Source organism: Aquila chrysaetos, chromosome 7 (genome assembly GCF_900496995.4).
Source record: "Aquila chrysaetos chrysaetos chromosome 7, bAquChr1.4, whole genome shotgun sequence".
Classification (NCBI taxonomy): domain Eukaryota; kingdom Metazoa; phylum Chordata; class Aves; order Accipitriformes; family Accipitridae; genus Aquila; species Aquila chrysaetos.
In genome coordinates, this window is record NC_044010.1 from 2,748,453 (window position 1) to 2,765,534 (window position 17,082).

At 40.6% G+C, this 17,082-nt stretch overlaps 1 protein-coding gene across 6 annotated transcripts in view; it reads left to right on the forward strand.

The window, feature by feature from the left end:
* Nucleotides 1-17,082, forward strand: part of POLQ (DNA polymerase theta) — a 54,265-nt gene that overhangs the window by 36,354 nt on the left and 829 nt on the right. For 4 of the 6 annotated variants that reach the window (XM_030019689.1, XM_030019688.1, XM_041124789.1 and 1 more), the window contains 10 exons: nucleotides 110-303; nucleotides 2,021-2,158; nucleotides 3,565-3,739; nucleotides 4,233-4,368; nucleotides 6,817-6,935; nucleotides 7,585-7,769; nucleotides 8,123-8,234; nucleotides 9,817-9,941; nucleotides 11,465-11,618; nucleotides 13,414-13,532. In XM_030019689.1, the coding sequence (XP_029875549.1) occupies nucleotides 110-303; nucleotides 2,021-2,158; nucleotides 3,565-3,739; nucleotides 4,233-4,368; nucleotides 6,817-6,935; nucleotides 7,585-7,769; nucleotides 8,123-8,234; nucleotides 9,817-9,941; nucleotides 11,465-11,618; nucleotides 13,414-13,532 (1,457 nt within the window). Of the gene's footprint in view, nucleotides 1-109; nucleotides 304-2,020; nucleotides 2,159-3,564; nucleotides 3,740-4,232; nucleotides 4,369-6,816; nucleotides 6,936-7,584; nucleotides 7,770-8,122; nucleotides 8,235-9,816; nucleotides 9,942-10,103; nucleotides 10,231-11,464; nucleotides 11,619-13,413; nucleotides 13,533-17,082 lie in introns of those variants that run through there. The other 2 variants (XM_041124788.1, XM_041124787.1) reach the window with 2 other exon arrangements.

The following is a 17,082-nucleotide window of genomic DNA, read 5'->3' on the forward strand; positions in this document are numbered from 1 at the left end:
TTAAAAACTGAGGATTCCACAGGGTTTTTTTTTTAATCAATCTGTTGATCTGCAGTTGATCTGGTTTTGATGTTATAAAAGTTTTTCTTGGGGTTTGTACTTACTACAGATGTATTTTCTAAAGTGGAGATGCCCACCCATTATTGCTTGGCTCTGCTGGAGCTAAATGGCATTGGTTTTAGCACAACAGCATATGAAACCCAGAAACAGGTCATGCAAGCTAAACTAAGTGAGATCGAGACCAAGGCGTATCAGCTGGCAGGCCACAGCTTCTCCTTGACGAGCCCTGATGACATTGCAGAGGTATGAGAGGGTTAGGGTGGGAGGGGGAGAACTTTCTCAGAAGATACCCTCAAGAGGCTTTTGCTTAGACTTAAGAAAAAACCTTCTTGGGCAGACTGCATATGAAGAAAAGACAAAACGCAAACTGAAGTCTCCTCAGAGTTGATTTGTCTTTACACTCATTATGAGCTTGCTGCATGCAAGGTGCTGTGCGTCTCCTGCTTGTTATTGATCATTCTGATTTCTCCTAACTTTAGCAGAAATAAGGAAGGTAGAAGTGGAAATAAGCGTGTTGGAAATAAAAACCAACTGGAAATAAGCATGTTGTTTGTATAGACCTTGGCTTCTCATGGCACACAAGATGATCTGCCAATTAAATGGCTTTTGGAGTATTTTGAATGAATGGTGTGGGACTAGAGAAGCTTTTTTTGCAATACCAGTATTCTGCACACGAGATGTGATGTGATACCATGTAGTCTGAGTCTAAGAATAGTTGTACTGAGCAAGTTGCATTGTTACCCTTGTCCCTGTACAGGCATGAAAGAGGAGGAAAGACTGCTTTAAAAGTTTTGAATCAACTACGGTCTGTTTTTAAGAACCTGTATAGAACGGATTTTTTTTTTTCAAAGCCTAAGAAACAGATTTCTATGTAAATAAGCAATACTTTTATTCCTGAAGAACTTTGCTATGTACTTTTTAATGTATGTTACATGGAATCATAGGAATAGATTATAATTGTTGTGCATGCTTTTTTTCCCATTTATTTCCTTTCTATATACTAATTTCTTGCTGAGGGGCTATACTTTATGTGGAAATAGTCAAAATTTGCAAGCAGCCATCACTAAAAGAAGTTCCACAGAAATATTCCTCCTTTGTTGCAAATGCAGAAGCTTTGCTCTGTAACAGTAGTCTGAGTTAGAACTCCTGAAATAATGCTTGGCTCCAATTTCACTCTGCTTCATGGAAAAGGGGAAGGAAAGTTTTTTCTGAAATGCTGTTCTCTGAACTACAGAAGCTTGTTTCTCTTGTGGAAATTTTGTTAGGAATCATGTAAAGTATCTTGTATAGGTTAGTAAAGCTTTACCCTTCTAATTTTGTGTCAGTAAAACTTTTGTGCTACAAAAACGTGCGAGAGAAAAACTTCCTTCTGCCAGCTGTGAAGTGAAACACAATAGCTGCTAAATAGAGTATAATGCTACATAGAAACATAGAATGAAAAATGAAGAACTGAGTTCTGTCTGTCAACAAGTAAGCATATATTTAATTTTCCGGTTCTTGGCAATTTTTTAGAAAAACTAATATTCTGGCTATTCTATAAAAGGTATTTGTGACCACCTCCTCCTATGCCGTTCACGTTTCTCTGAAGCCTGCTCCCTGCTAACACTTCTTTTTTTTTCACCAATGTTCTTCCCACCTTTAGTCATCTTAATTCCATGTTTTATTACAGTTGACTGTCAGCAGTAACTTCACTTACTGGATGGACTTAATTACCTTTTCTAAAAACATATCTCTGAATTCAAATTTAGTGTTCAGAAAATGAGATTTTAGATTGCATTTTGTAGTTAATTAAAATAAGGAGGAATGACTTTGATAGCAGAGATCTTTAATCAGCTTTTTAATTACCTGAAGCATTCGTACTATCCTTTGGTTGGAACAAGCTGTTTAAGTGCTGAGTTGCTTTTTGTTTTCTTATGGGAGTAGCATGCAGAAACTGATTTGAAATGCTGGCCTTTTTCAGGTTTTGTTCCTGGAGCTGAAGTTGCCACAAAATGGAGATGTGAAAGTTCAAGGGAGCAAGAAAACTCTGGGTTACACCAGAAGAGCAACTGCTAAACAAAATGGGGTTAGGCTGAGCAAGCAGTTCAGTACAACCAAGGTACAGTAAAGTCTGGTTCTAATCTGAAAGTGACTGTAAAAATAACTCCCTCTTCACACATCTGCTGCTTGGTTACATTGGAGTTAGGTATGCTGCCTTAAATGAAAGTAAATTTTAATTGCCTTTTTGCTCCTCCAGTTACCACTGGAAATTCAAACGGGATCCTGCCTTTTCTGTTACCAGAGTTATTAACTCCTCCTACTCTTCTAAAGTCTGCGTGTAGTGAGGACATGACTATAAATAGCAGACTTCAATAAGAATAAATCAGGCAGAATTTGATTTCCCAAACCACCTGTAATACCAAAATAGCACCATAATTTTGTAAAGCCAATAGTAGAAGAGTTTTTCAACATCAGCTTAAAAGATACTTAAATACCATGATGATTAAATACAATATCTTCCCTGCCTGATACTACCATATCTGTATGTTGTGCTTCAGAGAATTTGTCTTCAGAATAGCTGATCTGATGGCTTGTCAAATTTAGTATATCAAAAACTTCTATATGTGTGAAGGCTATTGACATGCTTGCCAGCTGATAAGTATTGTGGAGCTGCATTAATACCAACTGCTGCAGGCTAATGGGTGCTCTTCCCAGACAAGTGATATTAGCAGATATACATGTTCCTTGTTTTCAGGACTCATTAATCTGTGTTGTTTTCTTAGTTTCTCCTTGTTCAGTGTAGTCAGTGCTTGGAAGACAAGTATTGATTTCCAAAACTCTAGCGGCAGTGAAAAAGTGAGTGCGGTTGTGGTTGGCAGAGCGGGGAGCAAGAAGCAAAGTGAGGATTTCCTCCTTTTGTGATGTGGAGGGATGAGGCTGCAGCTGCCTGCTGCATATAAAAAAATGTTATTTTGAGAAATGTTTGCATGCCACTGTCTTTTGAAATTCTTGTTAGTCCCTTCTAATTTCTGATTTAAATGAAAGGATTTGATTGCTAGTGATCAGCTTTGTCTTTCAAGGAGCATGGTCAAGGGCTTCATTTTATGTGTTCCTAGTGTATGGATAGGAGAGAGCAGGGAGAAAAATATGCAAGAAGACGGAGGAGGAGCATTAACGCTGGGCCAAAGGAGACAACGTAGGGGACCTATGGCAAGTGATGCTTTATTTGATCATTTCAGGTGATTTATTGGTTGGTGCAGACTAAGAGTGGTGATGAGGTTGCAAAAGTCCAAAGGGAAGTGATTGCCTTCTTGTGTGTAATAAAACTGCAGTTGTGTCTCATGGTGCTTTGATTGTCCGGGTGTAGGCGGTGTAAATGGAGGTGATATCCATTTAATTTTAAGGCAGTGAGACTGGAAGCTCACTGTGGGTGAAGGAGTTGCTTTTTCCTGCAGAACTGCAAAAACTTTAATTATAAAGCTTTAAAGGCAGTTGATTATAGTTGTGCCTTTTTCTCCCCACAAGGACATTTTGGAGAAATTAAAGGCACTTCACCCATTGCCAGGGCTGATATTGGAGTGGAGGAGGATCAACAATGCCATTACTAAAGTGGTGTTTCCACTACAGAGGGAAAAGCGATTGAATTCTGCACTGGGAATGGAAAGGATATATCCAGTCTCACAGACTCACACAGCTACAGGTAAAGAAATGCGTGCAAAATCCTCACTTCTTACTGATTTTTTTTTTCTTTTTCTTTTTGTGTGTGTGTGTGGGCAGCTTTTCTATGGGGAAAAGTAAGGAAATCAAGCCTGTGCTCTACTTCAACCAAATGAAAATACTGAAATACTTTTTTCACAAGAATCTGTCCTAAAAGTCTAGATGTGTTAAAATAGCTTTTGTGTTCACCAAACAGTATTATTAATTTCTTGCACATATTAGCATGTAAATCTCTGACCCCAGCACAGGTTCTGGATTTGGGAGTTTCTTATCAGCGAAACAGAAATGCTGGAGGGGAACCATCTCGAGCCCATTATATCCAAATTATTTTTTTTCTTCAATTTTTCTCAGTGGTTGTGTCCTGTCCCGCCCTCCTGCCCCTTGTTTTTTGGAGGTGCAGATGTGTGTTCAGCTGTGTGAAGTTAGAGACACTCCTTTTGGACCCTGACTTTGTTCTGCTTTGTCTTCCTTCTCAGGTCGAATAACCTTCATAGAACCAAATATCCAGAACGTGCCAAGAGATTTTGAGATTGAAATGCCAACTGTGGTTGAAGAAAGCCCACCCTCCAGAGCCCGTGGAAATGTTAATTCTCATGCTGTTTCTGGGGGCAGGTAGGAGGATCTTGGCAAAGCTTCTGCCTACTCTTCTAATCTTAATGTGGTCGAGTTGTCAAATTTCTCTTTTTCTGACTTCACCTGTAGCTGCTGTCATGTCAGTGTGACTTGTTAGTCAGTGTTTCTCTTACAGTTTAAGGGGAATAAATACCTAAAGATCAGTGACACGTGAAAGACCTAATAATACTAACAGCATGTGACTCCAGGTAGCCACTTGCTTTTTGAAATTCTGTATGAAACCCTACAGTGAGATTAGCATTATGCTCCCAACAGTTGGATGGAAAGCCTGAGTGTTAAAAGTAACTAAACTGAAGTTAGGATCTGGTTCGACTTTCTAAGAGCTACTCTGAAAGAGGCTAGGTTATTATGGAAGAAGCATAAGAAAGTTCAACTGTTTTATGCTGTGCAGCTCCCTGTGTAAGGGAACATGGGTGAATATATTTTTCATTCTTTGTTAATAGTTTCATTTGTGATAATGATCCTGCAAAAGCTACCAGGTAACAGAAAAAGATTTCTAAATCTGGTTTCTGTTACCCAAACAGCCTATTTTGACAGTATTACATGCCAGTGCCTAAACAGTTGTGTGCAAGTCTAGTGAAATATCAAGGTGGATCTTTTAGCAGATAGCTCGTGAGCTTTGGGCCTTCATACTCAGTGGTGGTTTTCTATCCTTTCAGTTTCTCTTTCCATTCAGGTTCTTGTCCCACATGGGTCACCTGAGTGACTTTTATCATCTTTTTTCTCATAGCAAGATATGAGAAATTTGGAAGTTTTTGGCTCTTCTGTCTGTCTTCTCTTACCACCATGTGTCTAACATCCTTGTGCCTTGAGTAGCATGGTAAGAGAGCCCAGGAGCAGCAGGATCTTGTCCATCTCTCTTCAGAAGAACCAGGCCTAGCCACAGAGGCAGAAATGTTCTGAGAATAGCTCTGGCAGTGCTCAGGCTTGCAGCAGCTTTGCAGGATGGTTGGAGAGTGGGCTGCATTCTTAGAGTCTTCCCTGTAGCAAAGCAACCCATCAAAGGAATGGAGTGCTTGCTGAACTTGAGAGGTCTGCTTCTCAGGCTGACTTTTGGGACTGCATTCCTTAGTTAAGCAGCCATTGTGTTAGGAAGATGGGCAATCCCAAAGGCACAGAAACGACTGCTGGCACAAAAGAATGTCATGCAGCCTAAGTCTGACATGCCTTCCAAACTTTGGTCCAAACTGTCTTTTAACTTAGTAATTACTGTTACTACTCCTTCCTCTTGTTGCAAGAAGCTTCTGACCAGAGGAGTGTAGCTAAATTAGATCATTGTATAAAGCCCTTACTCATTCAACTAAATTGGGAACCTGTGCTGGACAGTGTGATTCTCTACAGTTCCCATATGTTGTCCCTGACCTTTATTTCTTTTGAAAACTTATTTCTGTGATTTTTGGGCTATCTTTCATCTCCTTGATCCTTACCATCCCTGAAATGACAAGGTGTAAGAAGAAAAGGGAGTGCACGAGGGAAGAGTGCATGATGTCTTTTCTGTGCTTTGCTGAAACTAGTCTTGATCTCAGAGATACTTTTTCATTCTGATAAAGAAATTGCTCGGATCCCTGACCCAAACATCAAGAACTTATAAAGGCCTTTTGACTTCTAGTGAAGAACCCAATGGGCTGGCAGGTGGACTGGTGCTGATGGGAGTAGGTGGTATGAATGGTGTCACAGCTATGCACTGTTCAGTGGGGGCACTGATGGCTACAACTCCATCTGCAGCTACAAGTGTCTTGGTGGGACAGGAGAGCTAAGCAAGCCCTGAGATGTTGCAGAGCACCTGCGTGTCACTGTAAACTTCTGGCCACCTGGAAAAGAAAATCAAGTTGCTTTGGGGCCTTTTTCGCTCAGTCTTCAGAGAGGAAACGTGCAGTGTTTTATGAGCATGTCTTCTGCAACTTCTGCTCTGCTTTTACAGGCTTACTTGTGTGTGTGTGTGCACGTGCGTGCACAGTCACGAGGCTGATGTGGGGGAAATCTTTTCTGACTCTGCTAGGTATGGGCTGGTGTAGGCATTCTGCATATGAGAATGATGTTGAGAGAAGACTTGGCACTCAAGGTGGGGTGTTGAATTTTTAGGATTCCTGTAGGACTCCTGTGCTATCTTTCTGGAATGCACCCATCACAGATCTGGGGCCTTTCATCTTACCTGTTTTGGAGTGGAATTATGCAATTTCTGGATCAAACCCTGGATGTACTAGGAAGATTTATCCCTAAATCTGTTCAGAGTCAGTAAATCCCTTCAGGTGTACATATGGCCTCTGTCCAGTTCCCCCATGGTCAAATTTAGGTATGGCTTGTCCAGAGGAGTGGAATAGAGGCTGCTGTCTCACTTGTTTTCACTGATTCTTTGTGGCAAAAATTATTATGCGTCTTTAAGTGTTTTAGAAATTGGTGAAGAACAGTCATTCTTTGTCTCCACAGGTGTAGAAAGCGTTCTGGTATTTTGCCTAATGGCCTACAGGTTCAGGCTGAAGACAGATCTGAAGAAAGAGGAATACCATTTTCTGTTAGCATGAGGCACGCTTTTGTTCCCTTCCCAGGTAATGCCCAGATCCTGCTCTGCAACTGTTAAGAATATAGTTAACAAAAAATCCTAGATCTAATGAAGAGTTAAGAATTGATGACAGTATATATCTGACTAAGCAACCTGCTTGGAAAACTAATGCAGTAGTTAGCATGCCCTCAAAATTCACAAGAGTGTAAAGAAGAGAGTTTCAGTTGGGGAAAGTATTCAAATGTTACAATTCAAATGTTCACACTTTCCTTTCCTCTTTAAGAATACCTGTTTTTTAAAGAGGTAGCTTAGGCAGCTCTTAATACACAAATTGCACTCTATCTAGTGTTCTTTCTATCCAAATGTCAGTTCTCATATTGCCTGCCCTGGCTCAGTACAAGTCTGCTGGTCTGATCTCTGTGACGATTATTCCTATCAGGTGCTAGACTTTTACACAGACACCTGGAGAGATACTTTGTGTGTTTTTGATGGATTCCAGGTGTAGGGGCTAGATGGAAAGCAGCAGGCCTGGGCATTGGGGAAAAAGGCAAGAATTTTTCTGATAGAAATGGCTGTGGAAAACTTTCAGAGCAGAAGATGCAAGGACAGATTCAGTCCTTCTTGCTGGAATGTTGGTTGGAATGTTGTCAGAGTAATTTATGAAATAATGATGTCTGCTAACTTCTTGACTTCAGGTGGCTTAATCTTGGCTGCTGATTACTCTCAGCTTGAACTGAGGATCCTTGCTCATCTGTCTTGCGACCGTCGACTCATTCAAGCCTTGAACGGAGGTATTGATGTCTTTAAGAGCATAGCAGCGGAATGGAAAATGATTGATCCTGAAGCTGTTGGAGATGGGACCAGGCAACAAGCTAAACAGGTAATTTTTAGGAAAAAAATTCAGCAGCAGCTTTCTGGGCAGGAAGGTTCAGTGTTCAAAACATCAGGGAGTCAATAGTAAGGTCTCCTGTTGGGATTCGGCTGTGGCTGTTCAGTAGTTGCTTTGTACGTCCTCCCACTCTCAATACGTTTCAGTTGGATCTGTCTGGGTTTTGGGGGATGAGGGTGGAGAAAAGCGGCATGAATGGCTCGGACTCAGAGGCAGTCTCTCTTTTTGCATGCTCGCCCTTGTTCCCATACACTTGTCTTCCAGTGAATCACACTTTGTTTTGGCTCTGCTTTCTCTGCATGGTTCACCATATGGTTGCGGTTCTTCACACTGTCCTCTGGCAGATTTGCTATGGAATCATCTATGGAATAGGAGCAAAATCTTTAGGCGAGCAGATGGCGATTGATGAAAATGAAGCTGCCAATTACATTGAATCCTTCAAATCAAGATACACAGGTTCGGATATGGCTGTTTGGGAGCTGGGTGGTGGTTGTTTTTAATCCCTTCTCTCCATGTCTCTTCAAATCTTAAATTTGTCTCAGCCCTCTACTACTCCTATCTCTTTTGAAAAAGCTTTTCATTTTGAAGAAGTCCAATGCATGAACACAGCAGTTTGATACTCCATAATGTTTTACTCTACACTCTGGTTTTATTCATCTTTAGGATCTTGGTGTTTGCTTATTACATTAATTATTTTGTTGTTTTTTTAATTAATTAATAAGCCCTGGGGATTAATGTTAAAGCTCTTAGCTATCTGAAAAAGAAACACTCTCTTCCTTATAAAACACACAGCTTCAAAGGATATGCAATACAACTTTAGACCACACTTCTTATACATTTTAAATGTAACTACTTCTCTCTTCTGTTCTTGTCTTCTGCTTTCATTGAATTTTAAACTGTTTTGCATATAACCCTTACATTTTTAACCAGCTGCTCAGAGCAGCTCTCCCATGTTTTGTAAAAAGACATTGTTGCGTTTCTAAGCAGCATGTTAATTTTTAGGAAAGCTATAAAGGGAGTAGAGCTGCAATCAGAAAATGAATGGAGGGCAAATGGCATGAGAGACAGCTAGCTCTAACCATAAAACTTAGAAATGAGCTGGAAAATTATGTTCTGAAGATTCAGGGTTCGTTTCTTTAGGAGGCAGATGCTGAGAAATGGTGTCCCATTAAGAGTCTGTTTAGTCTTCAGTAATTTCTGGATAGTCTCTCCTTCATGACCCTTAGAAATGACTTCCTGGTTCCTCCCTCTCGGTACATGTGCATACATACAAACTCTGCAATGTACCTTATATTGTAACTTCACTTCTTATGAATTTTCACTTATGTGTATTGCCAGGCTGACATGCTAAATTACATACTTAATGAATTGACTAATACTGTCAGTCTTGATCTTGAATAGCTCCTTTTACGTTTTGTAAACCTTGGAAAGAGACTGCCTGAAGTTAACTTTTTCCACTTTAGTCCAGTTGTTACCTGAACTTGCAGTGAAAAGGACTCTTCCCTCTCTCACCTTTCTTTGTCCTAAGTTTCTTTTTAACGCTCTCGGTGGATTCACTGCTTCCCTTGCAAAGTGCAGGAGGGTGAGTTTCTTTCATCCTAGAATCTGAAGTGACATAGTCTGAAGTCAGGCAGCCTGAGGCATCAAGGACTCTGACTTCTGCTTTCAACTTACTCCTTTCCTACTACTTGTCTTTCCAGTGCTGGTCCAGGTCCTGACCTCTCCATTATCAATAATACATGTATGATCCTCTGTGCCTGGGCACTGTGCAGAATGGACTTCCTACCTCCTTGTGCACAGCCAGATATCCTGACACTATGCGCTCTTTTCCACCTCAAAAGTCTTAATAGGTTTCCCAGCAGATCTGCGAATAGGCTGAATGAGCGATAGTGTGCCCTTGGCCACTGACAGGGTCTAGGAAATTTCAAGAATTACCTTTGTGCTGCTTGGGTGTCCCAGACCGCTTTCAGTGACCCCAGTGAGAAGTCAACATGGAACATCAGCTGTATTAGGGAAAACTTTTTATTTCCTTTCACAGGGATTCAGAAATTCTTGAGGGAGACGGTGAGGAGCTGCAGAAGAGATGGGTTTGTGCAGACCATCCTGGGAAGACGGAGATACCTGCCAGCTATCAAAGATCCAAATCCCTACAGTAAAGCTCATGTATGTTGAGTGCAGTACCTTTTTTCCTTTTTCCTTTTTGTTTGTTGTTGTTGTTTTTGAAGTATTAGATTTCTCTGCATATCCGTATCTGCGGTTTTACAGGGTCTATGAGCCATCATGGTCATGACCTTCTGCTTCTCACTTAGTTCATTCTTCCCTCAGTTGTTCTGTGAATAGCAGAGGTTTTGTCATGGTCTGCTTGACGTAAGTCTTCTGTGACTGTGTGTACAGCTGTCATCACTGTGCTAACCTCACTTCAGAACTCCCACATTGGAACCGGAGTGAGTAATTTATTGAAATAAGTGGACATGATTTGTAAAGCCTCCACACAGTGATGTGCTTTAACTCTTCAGACTGAGTCACTCCCACTCAGCAGTCTTTGTATGTTATATGCTGTCAGCACTTGAACAAGAAAGGGCATTTAAGTCTTATATGTTTGAGTATTTGTTCCTTTTCTTATTGCCCCTCAAAGGAAAATTGCTCTAACTTGTTGAATAAATATTTAGTGAATATACGCCTTTGCACTGGAATTATTTTTTTTCAAGGTCATTTTGGACACATCTATCACAGACTCCACTTCAGTAAGAGTGAATTGACTCCCTGGGGAGATGTTGGTACATTTCTGTGGGGAGGAAGCATTATAATTCTCAGTAGGAAGCTGGATCGGGTTGTGTGGAATTAAAGACTAGAGTGGAAGAAGGAGGAAGTGGGAGAGTTTGTACTATCAAGTAGTTGAAAGGGAAACAAGGAGACTTTCAAAAAACTTTTGAGATGATTTGACTGTTTAATCTGAAGGATACTTCAGGATGAAGCTTTGTAGATGCACCTTCTGATCAACTTTGATTTATTCTTTAAAATCATATTAAAGACCAGTTAATGAATTATCTTGACTTTCATTTCAGCTTCCTCATAACTTTTTGCACACATTTCAGCTCTGATCAAAGAGAGAAGAACCTTTGAATACAGTTTTCTTGTCCAAGGAGGGGATTAGTAGAGAGGTTGCTTGTGTGTGGGAAAAAAAGTCATTGTCACAGTGTGGTCTGGTGGGTTTTTGCAGTCAGGGTTCAGTGCAGCAGACCAGATTATTAGTCCATGAAGTCCAGCTTCTTGCCTTTGGTTATCCAATCCTGATGGTTTTGAAGATAGGCAGAAGGTATTTGGATTAACTGTGAGATTTTTCTGCTCCTCATGAAACTGTTACCAGGTGTATATGCTTCTCCCTCTTGTAGCTTGTGACTCTTGAGGTTATTACCCTTGATATTAATTAATTTTAAATTTGTGGAAATCCTGCTTTTCTTAGTCGTCTGGAGAAATTTTGTGTTTGAAGTCTTGAATTTTGAATTTTGTGTTTGTTAGTCTTTAATGTCTCTTTCTTTCAGGCAGATATAACAAACTCTTTATCTGGAGGTTTTACTGTGCCTGTATTTGGCCATGTATTTGTTGTTTTTAATGAAGTACATGTGGCATGCTGGATTTGGTTTATTTTTTGGGGGTGAGTTTTGAGAACAACTATCTCTGTTTAGGCAGAGCGACAGGCTGTGAATACAACTGTTCAGGGATCTGCTGCAGACATTGTCAAAACAGCCACTGTGAACATTCAGAGGCGCCTGGAAGCTTTCTCCTCTGTGATCAAGTCCCATGGACATCTGGAGAGCTGCTTCCAGAGAAATAAGACCGGTATGCTTGCCTCTTCCTTGCACACTAGAGCAAAATTTTCAGTGTTACTAATGTAAAAGAAAAAAAAAAAAATTGCCTGCAAAAAAGATTTAGGGCCTTTGGACTAGGGGTGGGAGACATTTTGTTTCCTGACAGCAGTAAGTCTGCGTTTAATGGGCAGCAAAGTCATAAGGAAGGAGCGAGAATGTCTGCTCAACACACAAACTAAAGCAAATGCTGTGATCAGATCAGAAACCCCAACTGCCTCAAAGCAGAACTTGCAAAGGTTGACAGTGGGAGTTCATATATGATATTGTCTGTGATGCCACCACAGAATTGTTCAAAAGCAGGAAGGAGAAACTGAGCAGATACTTTGGCTTCAAAGGCAGTGAAAAGATAGAGTGGAACAACGTCTAGTTACAAAAATACATTTTTTTTTGTTAGAATTAAGTCTGGAATTTGTTGACTGGAATTTGATGTACAGAGACTCCACAAGAATATTATACGAAACACTTATCAGCATAAATTTCTTCTGGCTGCAGATAGCAAAGCTGTGCTGGGGTACTCATTCCCAGAAGAGTGCTATGAAGATGACTTTTTTTAGCATAATGTAGACACTGTTTTGTTCATCAGTCATATATTTTTAGAAAGACAACTTAAGGGATGGAGTGCTATCTTTCTTTGGCAGTTCATACGCTTCAGCCTGAAACATGAAGCTGTCTTAATATGAAGAGTCTGATTTGTAGGACTGAGAAGGAAAACTAAATAATTAATTGCCAAACCTCTAAAAATATGCCAGGGAGTTTTATTTTAGAGAGACAAGATTCAGAAATCTGCTATAAGTGGAAGGCACGTGCCTGGCAGAGCTTCCCACTCCTTCCAGGAGCAGCAGCTACTGACCTTCGGCCAACGTAACTGTAGGAAGGCGAGTAGATGCATTTGTGACAATTTTTCCTCCTCTGATATAAGCTGTTTCAAGAACTGGAAAGAATTCTCTTTCAGCAAGTTACAAATGCCCGTAGCACAGAGATGCATCCTGCATCGTGTAGCTTCTTCAATACTGCTGCTTCAGTGTGAGACTTTTGTGAGGAACTGATGATGCTGTGAAACCCTTCCTGTAGTTGTGAACTGGAGTCCTCCTGTTAGCTGACCTGAGAAATAAATAACTTTTGAGTTTGTGTGTGTGAGGTTGTGTTTGTTTATTTTTTTAAAAAAAGCTTTTACCATGGAACTATTTGTTCTGTTTTATTTTTGTCAGGCAAGGCCTACCAGGATCCTGGTTTTGTCAGCTGCTTACTTGTTTATTCAAAAACTGCTCTTTTTTTCTTTCCCGTTTTTAATCAGGAGTAGTAGCTACAGTTTCAGATAACTGCATTTGGGAGGAGGCTTGCTGCTTTTTTAGACTAGCCATTAAAATAATTTTGGAAGAAAAGCAGAATTCTAATTCATTGCCAGAGAGAATGTTGCAAACCAACTTCTGATTAAACTTGACATGATTTTATTTAAAATTTACTTTTAAAACAGATGGTTCAGGAGACGCAACTGTCTCTTGTTTCTGTTCTGATTCATATCTTTATAATGTAAGGCTGAAATGTTTATATCTAAAATGCTTTTCATTAATGTTTTTCCCTCAGTAGCTGTACAAATATTGATAGAATAGTAATGTTTTGTGGTTTTATCTGAAGACATGGGCTTTTTCATTTTAAAGTTCCTCATGTTCTTTTTCTCAGCATGAGGAACGTGCAAGGGTTTTTTGATACAAGAAACATGCCTTTGCATAATGGTATCTAACGAACTGTGCTCTTCCCCTGTGTAGGAAGGCTAGTGAGGAAGAGAAATGGAAGGATGTTACATCCATCAATCAGCGGAGGTTTCTTCATCCTCCAACTCCATGATGAGCTCCTCTATGAAGTTGCAGAGGACGATGTCATTCAGGTACGGCCATGCAGTTGCTTTTTCAGCTACCTACTGCATTACGATGTTTCAAACAAGCCTTCCTTCTAGGGGCTCAGGTTCTCTTCCCTGGATCCTCTCTTGCTGTGTGCTAAAAGGTCTGTGAAGATGATGTTAAGTTGGCTGAAAAATGATGTTTATATTCTTGATCCCTTTATTTTTATGCTCAAGTTCATTTTTCCAACATATACTTTGCTGCTTTAGCAGCATATATAACAGCAGTTCATACAACTTCTCTGCAAGACTTGATGAGTGAAGTAACTTAATACTGTTGACAGGTGTAAGGGGAAGTTTTTCCCCGTTTGGAGGTGTTTTTGTCTCCCTGTTTACACTCGTGTCTTCTGGTGCTTAACTCGGAACATGTATTGTTACAGCTGTGGTTTGTACTCTGTGTAGGGAAAGGAGGATTCCTCACTTTTGGTACTTGTTTCCTCATTTCCTACCTACCTGTCTTTCTGGTAGGAGTGTTATGGTGCTGGTTAGCAGCACGGTAGATACAAGAAATGTGCTGTGTGGACTTCAGGTACCTTTCATGTGCACATGTGTCTCTGTGTGTGCTCTTCCACTGTGTAGATGCTCCTGTGCCTGGGCAGAGCGGTGTCTGTGTGACAGCTTTCAGTACCAAGCGTTTTAGCTGCATGTTGGCAGCTCAGTGTTTTCCCAAGTCCTGAGCACAAATGCAGGAAGGCTCCCAGGGTGCGCTTCCAGAGCTTGGGGATGTCTTTCTCCCACTTCTGTTCTGTGTATACATGTCTTTAATGACAAAAGGCCCTTTCCTGATGGCAAGCAGTAACTCCTTGTCTGAGAGACCTTTCAGTAGTACTGACTGGCCTGAGCATGGAGGGTTTTTTTTAATTTCATTAAGAACAAAAGGTTTAATATTTTGCTCTTGAATGTCAGCTCAAGCTTCTGTTCCTTTTGCTAGCTCTGTTCAGACATCTGCTGCTTCAATCCAGGCAGGCTGTTTTAGAGATGAAAAGGCTCCTAATTTTCTTTCTGTAGAAAACTGAAATCCCCTGAGTATAGGCATTTACGTCTTTAGGTACTGACTCCAAGTTATCACAGTGTCCCCAGAAGAACTGGGGCCAAGTGAGTGGATTTCCTTATTATTTATTGTATTATATTTTTTCATTAACAACCTCAACTTCAAGGGCAATTATTACCAGCTTTTCCAACTTCCTTCAGATATATTTCTGTCCACAGATTTTCTGCGCAGTCACTTAAAACAGCATATGTACACAAGGCATATTTCCTAGACTCAGACTTTCCTTGTGCGTGTGCACCAGATTTGCTTGTTTTTCAAGGATTTCTGTCGAGGTGAGACAACAGAGTACTTCTTACCCCTTTGATTAACTGTTTTTAGGGCAAGAAAGAATCTTTTTTGTGATAATATTGTTTGCTGTGCTTTTAGATGAACCATTAGAATTATCCTATAGTGGAAAAAGCTAGATTGGAAAGGATCTCTTGAAGTCTCTCCCTCTTAAGCCCCCACGTAAAGTAGGGCCTGAATTAATTAGTCCTTTTGAACTACAATATACCTTTTAGTAAAAAAGAAGTGAGCATTTCTTGGTTTCTGTATTTGTGAGGTTTTTTTCATCTTGCTGGCACTAAAGCTTTATTATACTGTAAATCATGTATTTCTCAGCTGCAACAGCAATTTTTATGCAGAGAAGTTAGTTTGGTCACGGGCTCAATGCTGGCTCTAGCTTATTTTCAGCTGCCGAAGTACATAAAAGAAAACTAAAAATATCTTTCCATATATCTAGGAATTTGTGTTCCAGTCAGAGTATCCTGACAAATGGTTTGTAAGAGAAACAACACTAGTGATCATTCTGTTTTCATTTGCAGTCTATCAGTGAGCTAGCTTGCCTCTTTTCAAAAGACCACATTGGGGTAATACCTGTTTTTTCTTGTGCTGAAGGTGTGAAATGCCTGGGGCATCAGGGCTTTCCTAGTCTGTGCAGAATGTCAAAGTGAAGGTAGCGAGCTTTCAGAGCTTATCACAATAGCAAGACTATGATAATATTGCCAAAGATGGTAAAAGGAGGCTTGACCTTCTATCTGTTGAGCTGACCCTGGCAACAAGGAATCAGGTAGGAACATAAAGGTATGGACTAGATTCGGAATCAAAGGCTAGATGCTTTTAAACTGCTTGCTTGTTCCCAGCATCATTGCATTTATGTTTTCAAGATTGCCAGAATTCCTCCACGCGTGCTTTAGCTGACCGTTGAGAACTCTGGAAGCCATGCTGTTTGCTTAATATACAGGAAATTCAGAGCCCAAAGCCACCAAGGTCAGGGCATTGGTGCATGTCCTGTCTCATCCCATCAGCTTCCCCAGGAACCTCATGCAGGTTTTCGTGTCTCTCCTGCAGCCACCATCCCTTGTTCTAGGTGCAGCAGCCCTAATCTGATGTTCCTTGCTGGTGGTGTGTGCTGGACCTGTGACCATTCTCAGAGAATCTCCCTCTGTATGGTTTGTGTTTCTTTTGAAATACTGGGCCCCAAACTTGATCAAGGCTGGAGTCGTTTGAATAGAGTCAAAAATTGATCTGTGTGTCACATAAGCAACATTTTCTGTGTTCCAGAATTACATTTGCTTTCTTTCTCACAACAGTATGCCTTGCTTAAAGCCCTGTTTGGTTTTTAATCTCTGATAACCCCATTTTTTTCCTTCCCAGGCAGTTATTTTTCATCCTATTTTTGAACAGTAGATTATTTCTATCCTAGTTCTCTACCCTGCTTCTTTCTGCTCTGTATTTGTCTGTGGTGAATTACATCCTATTTCAAAGCATTTTTCTAGGTTATCAAGATCATTTTGAAATGTGGTATGTAAGGGCGTAGGGGTTTGGAAGACAAATCTCCCCCTAGTTCTTAATGCTGTTGTAAACTCTTGTGCTCTGATCTCCTCAAATCCCCTCCTTCATTTCCCAGTAAAAACTGGGGGAATTTCTATTGTGGGTACCTGTGAGGAAATTATGAGAACTCATGGAAGGGTCAGAAAGCTTGAATATTCCCTGTGTTCACACAGTGGCCTCTAGCTGAGATGGGGAATCACAATAATTTCAAAGGCTCTTTTCACTCTGCTGTGGAAAGGTTTGTGGGATGAGTGTGGACTGAAAGATTCATTCAAACAAGCAATGCAGGACAGGCTGGACTCTGCGTGGGTCTTGGGGTAGGAAGGAGAGTCCTTTTATGCAGGGCAGGTATTTGCAGTCAGGAAAAAAAAAAAAAACAGTTTCTCACAATCCAAAAAGTCACAGGCAAAAGTATCTTCTGGTGCCCTAACTGCATACTGAAATGAGTGTTTTCTTAGCAATACTTTTGGAGGGCAGCAAATGTTGGGAGTTGCCTCAACAAAATAGTGAGGGTATTTCTAGCACCTGAGTGGTATTTCTAGCACCTGCGTTGAACGTGATCTGCTTTCCCAGAGGTTTGTCGTTTGTGTTTCACAGAGTGCCTCTTGTGCCAAGACAACGAGGAGGAACACCATTCTTTGCCTCAGGTGTATTTGTTTTGTGTCTTGCTTTCAG